At 33.1% G+C, this 12,529-nt stretch overlaps 1 protein-coding gene across 50 annotated transcripts; it reads left to right on the plus strand.

The window, feature by feature from the left end:
- The first annotated feature begins 3,607 nt into the window (after positions 1-3,607).
- On the plus strand, positions 3,608-9,184 carry LOC146925734 (uncharacterized). Of its 50 annotated transcripts, none has more exons than XR_015033920.1 (12): positions 3,608-3,933; positions 4,196-4,605; positions 5,337-5,472; positions 5,656-5,777; positions 6,294-6,380; positions 6,479-6,591; positions 7,027-7,143; positions 7,209-7,318; positions 7,497-7,723; positions 8,004-8,168; positions 8,289-8,497; positions 8,769-9,184. XR_015033920.1 is itself a non-coding variant. In XM_085758161.1 (12 exons), the coding sequence occupies exons 2-3, from the start codon at positions 4,383-4,385 to the stop codon at positions 5,465-5,467; spliced, it is 354 nt and encodes a 117-aa protein (XP_085614287.1). In that variant the 5' UTR covers positions 3,608-3,933; positions 4,196-4,382; the 3' UTR covers positions 5,468-5,472; positions 5,656-5,777; positions 6,294-6,380; positions 6,479-6,591; positions 7,027-7,143; positions 7,209-7,318; positions 7,497-7,723; positions 8,008-8,168; positions 8,289-8,497; positions 8,769-9,184. The 50 variants fall into 50 exon arrangements, 49 of the variants coding, with proteins under 49 accessions (XP_085614287.1, XP_085614271.1, XP_085614278.1 ...); XM_085758161.1 differs by having other exon boundaries at positions 8,008-8,168; XM_085758145.1 differs by having other exon boundaries at positions 7,222-7,318.
- The last annotated feature ends 3,345 nt before the right edge of the window (positions 9,185-12,529 follow it).

Here is a 12,529-nt window from a genome sequence, read left to right on the forward strand (position 1 = left end):
CCATATCTGGGTGCTATAATATAATTAATTGGACGTGGACATGGTTGAGAAAAACTTGTCCATTCGTGTGAACATGCCGTGATAAATTTTAACTTCTTTGTGCTTTATATTTCTAGATTCAATTAATTCAATGGACTATCCAATAATTAGTTAGCTGAATATGCAGAGATTTTGTTATAGCTAGCTTGATTAATTTGGTCACGGTCCATCAGTGGGTCTCAATATGTTTCTGACTTTTTAATGTTGCAAAACTAAAGTCTTGTCTATTTTGCGATTTTTAAAGAGTGCTAAATGATATAATAATTTGCAGAGAAAAGAGCTGTTTTTTTTAAGTAGTCTAATAGTTAGAACTCACACATTTTAGATGTGGAGAAGTGAGGTGTCGGGGGTTCGAACCCCGACCTCTGCATATAATATGCAATATCTCTACCAACCGAGTTAAGCTCACGTACGGGGATGCAGAGAAAAGAGTTGTTATTGCTTGTTTATGTTCACAACAATGAGTTGTCGGTACATCGATCCAATTTCATGTTGATAATTGGGTTTGTTGGAAATCAAGTGTGAGTGTTAATGTCCCACATCGACTAAAAATGGAGCAAACGTTGGATATAAGAGAGGAGACTCATAAACCCACTGCCTTAGGGTTTTGGGTAAGAGTGTGGTGTCTCTATCTTTTAGCGGGTCCTAGACGTTTAGTCCATTGCCGCTCCAAGTGCTCCCCAGATTCCCCAACAGGGTTCTTTCATCAGATTTTATGAAGATCTAGTTTTGTGCTTGAAAATGGTTATACACCATTTTTTTTTCAATTTCATGTATGCGGGTTCATTGGGTTGTATCCGTGTCGAGTGTTTGTTTATTAGGGTTGATTATGGTTGTATTATCTATTAGAATGACCTACACTTTTGAGTAGATTTATTAGGTCAAGTTTACAACCTCCTTCTTTGCACTTCTTTAATTTTACTAAATCTATTTTTTCTTTTGCTTAAAAAAAGTGCTGAGAAAAACATAAGTAAAACATAATGAAAATAAAATAAGGGTTGCGAGCAAAAATATGTTTTGATCTATGAAAGATGGACTTTTTTCCTGATAAATATGAAAGATGGACTTAGACTCAGACATTTCACACGGATAATGTATAATATATAGGACACTAACACGAATACACATAATTAAATAAAATATAATATTAAAGTTGTTCACTCCAAAGAAGGGATTGCAATATGTTAGAGAAAGTATGTCTTGACCTTCTGCATGACACAAGATTGCTATGAGCCAAACTCGCTAAAAAAAACCTCTTGATCATTCTGTGAAATTTCACCAAGACTCAGAAAAACGTTTGGTGATATTGCAAGCTACAAAAGATTGGTCGGAAAATTGTTGAATCTCACAATACCCAGACAAGATATAGCTTTTGTAACACAACAATTAAGTCAATTTCTTACTACATCAACAATCATTCATTATGAAACATCTTGCAGAGTTTGCGGGAGATTTCTTCTTTTTATTTATATAAGGCTAAAATATGGTATTGGTCCATACAAAATAGGTCAGTTTTGGTTTTAGTCCCTGCAATTTTTTTTTATGGTTTTTGGTCCCTGCAAAAATAGGACAGTTTTGGTTTTAGTCCCTGCAATTTTTTTTTATAGTTTTTGGTCCCTGCAAAAAATAGGTCAGTTTTGGTTTTAGTCCCTACAATTTTTTTTTTTATAGTTTTTGGTCCCTGCAAAAATTTTTGTTTTTGAAAATAGTCCCTGACCCCAATTATGTGATGATTTGTCACTTTTGTGCATATGTGGCATATGTGCTTACTTAATAAAAAGAATATTATTTTTTATAATTTATATAACAATAATTATTTTTTAATTAAAAAATAATAATAAAACAGATACAATAATTATTTTTTAATTTATAAAAGTGACAAATCATCACATAAATGGGGTCAGGGACTATTTCCAAAAATAAATTTTTTTGCAGGGACCAAAAACTATAAAAAAAAAATTTGCAGGGACTAAAACCAAAACTGGTCTATTTTTGCAGGGACCAAAAACTATAAAAAAAATTGCAGGGACTAAAACCAAAACTGGCCTATTTTGCAGGGACCAATACCATATTTAAGCCTTTATATAATAATGATTCGTCATTAAAAAAAAACGTCTTGTAGAGTTGTGAAGTATCTCAAAGAGGTTTTTTATTTTGAAGGGATTGCACATCCCTAACTTATTGGATTATTGCATATATTGATTAATGGGGCATGTTGCATTGATTCTAGAATGTCAACCTCAAGATATTGTTTCTTTCTTGAATTCTCCTTGATCTCTTAGTGAGCCAAGAAGCAACATACAATGTCATGAATATATCTTCCGAAGCTGATTATAGGGCATTGCCATTTGCTACTTGTGAGTTATAGTGGCTACTAAAACTATTGAATAATTTGGGAGTACACTGCACTATATTGGGCAACCAAAGTGCAATACATATTGTAGCCATTAGCCAATCTTCTCTTTCATGGAAGAACAAAACATCTAGGAATCGATTGTCACTCCGTCATAAAATAACCATAACCCCAAAAAACACATCATGTGGGATTTGAACACATACAATGACACATATAAGAAGTTTCCACCACGGTTTAAGAGTGTTTAATCAATTAATCTCTTCTCTTTTTAATACATGCAAAATGCAAAACTGTCGCAAAAGTGTGTGTGTACGCGTAGGAGATACTCCTTTAATAATTATATGCAATATGCAACATGGAAAACGTTTGAAATAGTAAACGTGAAAACAAAGAAAGAGAAGGGGCCACATGCAGAAACCCACTAGCTACTTCTTAATTTGATCTATTAGTAGTATATATATGTGCTAATAAGACTAAGTTGATGTAAAAGAATTAGGCTGGAAAAGAATGACGGCAAGTGCTTTCGGTCAATATACAACTTCTAATATTGACCCAATAAGAGGAAAAGAAATTATACAAACCCTAATAAAAGTGCTAAGTTTCTAGGCACAACAAACATCATACGAATTTTTCATATATATACATATATGATGAAAAGAGACTTTTTCTATACGTGCAATTTATATATATATTAGGAAACAAATATATTTTATTACAACGATTTTTAACGAAATTAACTAGCACTTGTGAAAGTTCTTGTAAAAAAATAACTTGTGAAAGTAAAAAAGAGTTATCACCTAATTTTTTGTACAAATTTCCCAATCTTGTAAGGTGACATGTGGGTCCAATTAAGTCAAAAAGTAATAATATTGTTGTCGTTTTATATAGTTTTATAATAATCATTTGATTTAGTATTGGTTTGGAGGAGTGGTTTGACTTTGAAATTTGATTTCAATCGTTTTGTTGTATGATCAGGAATCCACCGTCGACACCAATATTCCTTTTTATATTTTATTATACTACTTTTGATTTATAAAAAAACAATACAGTCACGTTCTTCTTATCCAGCTAGCACTACTCGTCTACTAAACTAAATATGAAAATAATAGTCCATGTGTTTTACCATTTTGCCCTTCTGAGGGGCATTTTGGTAAATCGGTAAATTGTACCCCCCTGCCTATATATATGTGAGAAGCAACAAAAAAAAAAAGGGAGAGAGAAACGGAACGGGAGAAGAAACGGAACGGGAGAAGAGAAAGAAGGGGGAACGGGAACAGGAAAGGGAAAGGGAAAGGGAGGAGAATCGATTCTCCTCCGTCACAACTGCGGCGCCGGTGAGGAAGAGTAAGAGAGAGACGGTAACGGGAACGGGAGAAGAGAAAGAAGGGGGAACGGGAACGGAACGGGAAAGGGAGGAGAATCCATTCTCCTCCGTCACAGCTGCGGCGAAAAACGGCGGCGCCGGTGAGGAAGAGTAAGAGAGAGACGGTTGTATCCAATCTAAAGCCATGCATGTATAAGTCTTTCCCTCCGACCAGGTATCATTCTTCTTCTCTTTCAATCCCTAATTCCCCATTTCATTCACAGATTAGGGGTATTATATCATTCTTCTTTCAATTTTAGTTTTCTATCCCGAATCTGTTATCTGTGTTTGTTGGACATATTTGATTCTTCTCCAATTTGTGGGATTAGGGTTTCGAACCTTTGAATTGGGGTTTTCTTTTTTGATTTAGTGAAATTGAATGTTTTGTGATGGAATTACATACATTGATTTTATTTCCTTTTTTTTTTCGATTGAAGGGTTTGATGGCATGGGAGAGAGGAACTGGAGAAGCAAAACTAGAAATTGATTGAAGGGGTTGTGCGTGGGATTTGAGAATGGGTTTTAAGGGACACTAAAAATTAATTTGGGTTTTTAATTTCATTAAAAAATAAATTTTTAAAATTTAGGATTTTTTTTGTTTTGTTGGTTGAATATGGATTTGTGATGCAGGGTTTGAATCACAGGCCAAAGACCAAGATTCATGTGGTTGGAACAGGTTCTATGAATTTAGCTGAGTATGCATCTGTTGTTGATCAGAAGGATTTTGATTTGAGCATCCCACTTACAATTCCTGGTGGTTTTGCTGTTGACCCTTTTCTTTCACTCACTGTATGTTCAACAATCTCCCACAGTCAAAGTTCTAAGGAATCCAAGCCAAGCCTTCTCGGTGAGTTATTGTAATTGAACAAAGATATAAGAGTTAATCGATCAATATATAGTTGTCACTGTAGAATTTGAAGCTTCATCCCCCACAGTTTTTATTACTTTTCTCTTTTATTGATCTTCCTTTGCAAGTTGCAACTATCATTTTTGTCATGATCTACACTCATAAAGTTTGTTGACTTAACTTTTTTCATCTTTCATTTATAATAGACACATGAGAGTTTATCCCTAACCTTATTTTTACCAGCTGAAATGTCAGTTAATCAGACTAAAATTGATAGTTGCGTTTGGAGTTCCCTTTATACTATGGTAGCAATAGTATCTGCACTATATTGTTAAGCTGTTAAATCTTTATTGGTTGTATGTTCTGGTCTTCAAATACTTCCTAAGGGCTTATTTGCGCATTGATTTGCTTAGATCTGTAATTGACTTCAGAAGTTAGTGTTTTGCAGGATGGTAAGGATCGCATTTTCATTATGATTTGATTTTATAAATTGATTTTTTTTATATTTAGATGTTTTCAACCCGTGAGAAAGATGTTTCTGCCAAGGGTTTTGAGTTGTTTACAAGAGATGATAGTTATGTGAGCAAATACAAGTCTACATTATTGTTGTTGAATGTTTTAACAAATGTTTGATCTTAAATAAATTTATGACCTCTAATGTGTCTGTTTGTGATCTATTGCATTGATTGTTGTTTCTGAAAGCTTTTTCTGGGTTTGTGTTTTTGGCTCAGATAATGCAAATGATGGGTGGTATCCTCCGGTGTCTCAAAGTTCATGTAATCTTGGCTTAGTAATGGCGAATCTAAGGAGGAGATCAGCTCCTGTTCGCACATTACTTGGAATCAACGAGAATTTGGCCTAATAACAGTGAGAATCTCACATTATTGTGTTATTTATAGAATGCTTAGTTGATTTGCATAGTACAATGGACTTTCCTGTATCAGTGTTAAGTTTTTTTATATTTCCATGGCTTTTTCTTAATAGCAATTTAGAGGACTCCCATTTTTTTACATAAAAAGTGTTGATTATGTTTGTTTTTGTTTTTTTAAGCTGCTCGCGGAGGAGAAAAACTATTATTGAAGGGCCTTTATTCTGGATTGGCAGGGAACCTTGCTGGTGTCTTACCGTGAGATCCTTGTGGATAGCATGATATTTCAAACATTCTAGGTTTTGTATGTTAGTTAGAAATTTTGAAAACTCTAACTCGAAAAGAAGCCAAAAGTTATTGGCAAGCATAGGGCACGCACACACACACACAGTATACAACTTTCAGTAGGATTTGAAATATGATTTATCTAATTCTTGGTTGTGATTTGTCTGTTAACTGCACTTATCATTCTTGATACTTCTTACAATCTATGGTATGGATCATTTAGCTATATATGGTTGTCTGGATCATGTTCTATTCTAATTTTATAAAAGGGGGGTTGAGCTTGACTCAACACCAACTATTAAATTCTCGAACCCTCTCCTTATATTAAATTTTGTTTGGAACAATAGTATCTTTTATAGAAACGATTATTTATTCTAAATTAAATGTTTTATGCATACTTAAATTGAAGGAGATATATATTTCACAGATTATTTAAGCGGTTTTCAAGAATTATTGTTCTATGCATATTAATATTGATTCATGAATCATACCTAGGTTTTTTCATTAACATCTTGTGTTGTTTTATTGTTTGTAGATTTTTCTTTAACGGTCCCTTCTGAGTTGGAATCGGTTTTGAGGTTGAAGACTGTTAACTACTTTGTTACAAGGAGGCCATGGCTTGGTATGTACAACGCTGCTAGCTACCATGGTTATTTACTATTGTGCTGTATTTTTTGCTTAGTCAGATTCACTTATAGTTTTTATGTGTTTTGGTTAAAGATCTTTATGGGGTTAATGTGATACCTGTTGTGCCATTTTGAAGTGCAAGTAGAAAGCCTCATGTTGATTCTTCCCTTTTTCGCTGTTGCTTATCAGATGAGCTGCTCTTTGAGGTATTGTATTTCACATGATATATGTAACTACACTATTTGGTCATGACTTTTTGATATGGTGTGAGACCAGTTACAATGTGCGGGAGTAGTTGGTTTGTTTGCGGTTGTATGCTCCTACTTCAGATAACTCATGTGCGATATTTGGTGTGGGTCTGTTTGGTCATTTTATGAAACAACGCTAGAAGACATTAACAAAGCTCTTCGTACACTTGAAACTTAAAAGAAGGCATCATTTTTACAATATTAAATTAAAAAATCATCTTTGTCTCTCACTTGCACAACTTATTGATGGTATTTAGTGCATTATCGTTGATTCTAACGGCTTTGAGAACAGAAACTGTTCTTAAAATAAGCAACAGAAAGGTTTATGGTTAAAAAATCATTATTAAATACAAGAACAATGTCTCAGAGAAATTTATTGAATACACCTTGCAGGTATTTGCTCGAATGACTTCATATGATATGGGAAAAGCCTCTTGTGTGTGTTGAAAATGGCGGTATACAATTCGTAACCCTGTATTTTGGCGCAATGCATGCTTGAAGGGTTGGCAGGTAATGTCATTGGAGGTTTTGAATATGGATCTTCTACTGCTTATAAGTCTAATTTTTGACTACAGTCTTTTTATGAAGCTCTCTAGAGCGGTTGAAAACTATAAGATACTTCAATCAAAATACGACGGCTCATGGCGGAAAATGTGGCTCTTACGGCCAAGGTTGCGATTTGACGGTAAGCAGAACTATCTCTTATTTCATAGCCTTATTTCCTGCTCTTCATATTGACTGGTTACCTTAGTACAGTGTGTCTAACTCTATGCATAAATACGAGGTCCCACATTAGCTGAATTGTTTATGGCTACAAAGAATATAATCATTCCCTATGTAAAAAATTTGTCCAATATATGCAGGATAATATTCTGCGCTACAATGAAGAATCAATCAAGAAAATGAATGGTTCTAATCACATATTTTCTTAGTCAGTGAAATCTCAACTGTTAGATAGTTCTCAACTGTTAGATGGCTTTGTTAATAAAATGCATAAATCTGGTGAGCCACATACTCTTAGTGTTACTGCCCAGGATATAGAGATGCCCCTTCCACCTTTAGCTCTCACTCCACTATGACATGGAATCAGGTAGGTTTGATTAGTTGATTAGTGAAAATATCTCTTTCAATAATGGCATGATCTAATACCACCTTCAATGTGTATATATGTTCCATTCTGTCAATTCTGAAGTCCTATAAATTCCAATTTTGCATCAAAAATATTTTAAAAAAATATTACCTTTAGGGTATTTTCCTTTTGAGGTTTAGTTTTAGACATGTTTTTCTCTTTTCTTTAAAGTATAAACATTCAGATGATTTATGCATTTCTTATAATTTATGCATTTCTTATGCTTTTTTATTGATGTCAGGAAGACTGTGCAATTTTTCCAAAGTATTGGCAGACTTGGTTGATACAATCAAACCTCTTGCTCAGAATCAAAAACGTGTAATAGAACATAGTCTGCTCTCATCACCTTTGCTAGCTGCTGTAGAAGAACCTGCTCTGCGCCAGGCTTTCAGCAACCTTATTGAAGGTGCTTTACTCCGAGTTAAAATGTTTTTAAATCTTCTCAACATAGATTGCATAGACTAAGTTACATAGCTTCCCACCTTGATACTTGGAACTGTTAATTAAGCCTGTGTTGTTATTGTAGAACTCTTATGTTAATCATGGCCACAGCTCCGACACTCTTTGGAATATTCCCATACGCGGGTTTGAAATTCTACTTCTATGAGGAAATGAAGCGCCATGTACCTGAGGATTACAAAAAAAGCATCGTGGCGAAACTCACATGTGGATCCGTGGCAGGTTTATTGGGCCAGACATTCACATCCTCTTGAAGCTGTCAGGAGGCAAATGCAGGTAACATGCTTTATTTGGTCTCCTGGAAATTATAGATGGATATTGAGTAACATGATACAAAGTTAACCTGACAAGGTTCAAAACCTTGCGGCATCTGAAGAAGCCGAATTGAAAGGGACTATGAGATCCATGGTTTTGATTGCTCAAAAGCAAGGCTGGAAGACCCTGTTTTTAGGGCTGAGTATCAGTTGGATAGAAGAATCATAGAACATTAAAGTAATTCACATGCTAGAACTGTTATGTATAACTAATTTTTTTTTTTGCAATTCAGGTTGTTCCATCTGCGGCCATCGGCTTCACCGTGTATGATACTATGAAATCATGCCTGAGAGTACCATCAAGAGATGAAGTGGACTAAGAAAAATCTGTCAACCATCCTCACATTAGGAATAAGCTCCTAACTTCTTGCAAGCTTCAACCTGGCTTCTTCTCATTCTATTCACATTGTTTTCACATATTATTTTAGCTACACATTGCATTCTTTCGGATTGTAAATAGAGATAGAGGTTATTATGCACTATACCAACAAACAATACCCTGATTCAGATCTCATTGATTTCATTAAAGTAGGAAATAGTTTCTATGTGGTTTAGACAGGACAAACTGTGTATGTACAATTAACAAATAAATTGCACTTTTTGAATGTGCAAGTAGAGGGAATGGTATAGAATTGTTGACATATAGTCACATCCTTTCACTGTGTTCAGTTTATCTATGCAGCCACTGAAGTTCTATTACATTCCAATTATTGTTGGTTATTTTGGTTCTAAATTCAACAAGCAATGCTCAATAATATATCCACATAACTGCTTTTTGTTTTTTGCAAATCTAACAAACATGTACGGTATGACAGAAAGAAAGAAAACTATATAGGTTAATTCTTTGTTATTTGTAGTCTAACAAACATGGACGATACCACAGAAAGAAATAAATAAAGAAAGAAAAAAAAATGCTATATAGGTTAATTCATACATGAAACAAACTTTGCTTGATCTTCCCAAACAAGGATTTCAACTTCACATATTTGGGCAGCATACAAAACGATAGTGTCTACATTTGAGTACATTTTACCAACACTACAAATAATCTCCACAAGAACATTCTTCTTTTTGTTTTAGCTTCACATTGCATTAAATTTTATGTTGTTTAGACGGGACAAACTATGTATGTACAATTAAAGGATAAATTGCATTTTTTTAATGTACAAGTAGCGGGAATGTATTTGGTTTATTCTATACAACCACCATATTTCATGTATGCAAAAATCCTATTCAGGATTTAGTGTTTTGGTTAGTATATGACAATGCCAAACTCTTATAAGCCTAACGTAATAGTACTCTGCATTTTGGTGGTTCCTTCATTGGTCCTAATTAGTATCATGATAGTTATAACACTCTTTTCCTATGCTCTTTTCCTGCACCAAAGGTTTACAGTGCTCTACAATGCAACAATTCATTTATAATATATAGTTAGGAATTGTGCGGTATGAAAATTGCATTTATGAAGTTTGCATCTTCCCTAATTTTCATCATATATGTGCAATAATCCTATTATACACTTTTTCCTTAGAACAAAATTTCTATAAAATCGGCAAATTGGGATATGCCTTCAATATGCGTGATCCTTTAACAGGAGGAGGAATGACTGTGGCTTTGTCTGACATTGTTTTGCTAAGGAATCTACTTAAACCTCTGTGTAATCTGCATGATATGTGATTTTTAGAGAGAGAGCTAGAGATATGTGATTGAAGGGAGTAATTCAAATTTATTTTCAAAACCATAGTATTCTAAATGCCCATGGGTACCCGTGGGTAAAATCCGTCACGGGTATGGAGCGGGTACCCATACCCGATAATAAATTAAGTAAATTACTGAAATATCTTTATATATCATATCTTATTACTTAAAGTTGTTACCTTATTGAAGAAAATTTTACCGCCCACCTAAAAATCCTCAATAATAACCTATTTTTATTTTAAATTTTTTTAATTCATCTTATTAGGTTCACCGTTTCCACTTCATTCACATCATAAAACATATAGATTATCTAAGAATCATGAATTTCCTATGGATTATGTATGATTTATGAAATTTTGAAAGTTGATGTTTTTTGGTAATTAAAAAAGTTTTTATTTGTACCAAAAAATAAATAAATTCAAAACTCCATGGGTACCCATGGATACCTGAATACCCACGAGTACCCGTATAGTGGGTACCCACGAGGTTAGATTGACTCTGCATAGTGCATGGGTGGTGGATCAGATCAAGTACACAGTTCACAATTATTCTACTAAATTAACTTTAGAGTTATTGAGTTGTTGAAAGCCACTACTTTTCCAATGCACGTTTAGCCTTCTTAATTGTTGTCTTCGCTGCAACTTGCTTTGTATCTCTCTCTACAAAAAAAGTCCTTGAACATTTCATTTTCTAAGCCGTGATGCAGATAATTATGACTTATAATTATCTGTCATTTCGCAATCTATCCATCCGATATAATATTTTGTCAAAAAAGTAGCTAACCCCCGTGCGAAGCACGGGTTTGTAACTAGTTTGGTGTTAAAAATATGAAAAATGATTTTAACAATAAAATTTGACAACAATTTAGTATCCTCTCAATTTCTTCTATTTGAAGAGATAAAACACAATGGAGTTTGAAAAAAAATATAAATAATTAATAGTTGTGGGATACATTTAGCGGCATCTACTCTTTTTTTTTTTTTTTGTATCTATATTTTCATTAAATAACATTCTTCATTTATTTTAAACAAATGGAGAGGATACTTACTCAATAATAATAATATAGTTTAAATTTTTTTGTTATACTAAAAAAAAAATTATTATAATATGTCGTAACTTGTTAATTATCCACTCAACACATTTAATCACGATTTTGAACATCATTAACCTAATTTTCAAGCATATATTTGAACAAAAATTTTGTTTAAAGAGTATCACGTATATTTGTTTAAAATCATGATTAATTAATGATTGCACACTTTCTTATGTTTATTAACTATTTGTTAAAGTAATTAATCGTATATTTAAAATAGGCTAATCGTTTAAAATACGATCAAATCTTATATTCAAATTTATGTCAAAATAACACAACGCTTAGAATATATATATATATGGGTTATGATAGAAGACACCTTTTATGAAGGTGTCTTTTATCAAGTTACTCTATGAGCATTTGCGAAAAGACACCAACTTACTTTTAGGAAGGTGTCTTTTATCAAAGTTATAACTAAAAAGTGAAAATCACACCTTAAGGTGTGACTTGATAAAAGACACCACCAAAGGGTGGCTTGTAACATAACCATATATATATATATATATATATATATATATATATATATATATATATATAAAACCTACATTAGAAAAATAAAGAGCAACTTCCTTTTGTTAACACATTTTTCTTTAACAAACAATTGTAAACATATAATACTTGAATGCGATGGTAAGTGTGATCCCGAGTTCGAATCTAACACCATAGATGAAAGTGTGTTAAATCTTTTGAGAAAGATATTGTCGTCTATTGTAAGGTTATCTAGATGATCATATTAGTTTCTACAATCACATGTAGAAGATATTCAATCAAAAAATGACTAATTCTCGAAGCTACATGAAATTCTCAAATAAACAATAAATAATATTTTTAAGAGTTTAAATAATGTTACATTATCGTACACAAATTGAAATCCTAACTTATGATTAAATTAATGGAGAATGCTAATGAGTACCTTTGCGATATTGGTTTAAGTACTAAAAATGGTAAATTTATATCAAAAGGTGTGTAAAATTGCATTGACTAATGTGATAACTTCTAGTACTATTTTCAAGACAAAGTTTTCTTTAATGAAATTCTTAAACAATGTCGTTATGACACTCGTTATTAAAACCTTACATTATTGTACACAAACTGAAATCCTCCTAAGACGAAAGTATATATGATTTTGTCATCCAAACACCACTTCTTTCTTGATACAAGACGGGTGGCACTTTGGTGACATTAATGTCACCGTGCCATTGC

This window comes from Medicago sativa, chromosome 4 (assembly GCF_051527215.1).
Source record: "Medicago sativa cultivar Bolivia chromosome 4, Bolivia_mono, whole genome shotgun sequence".
Classification (NCBI taxonomy): domain Eukaryota; kingdom Viridiplantae; phylum Streptophyta; class Magnoliopsida; order Fabales; family Fabaceae; genus Medicago; species Medicago sativa.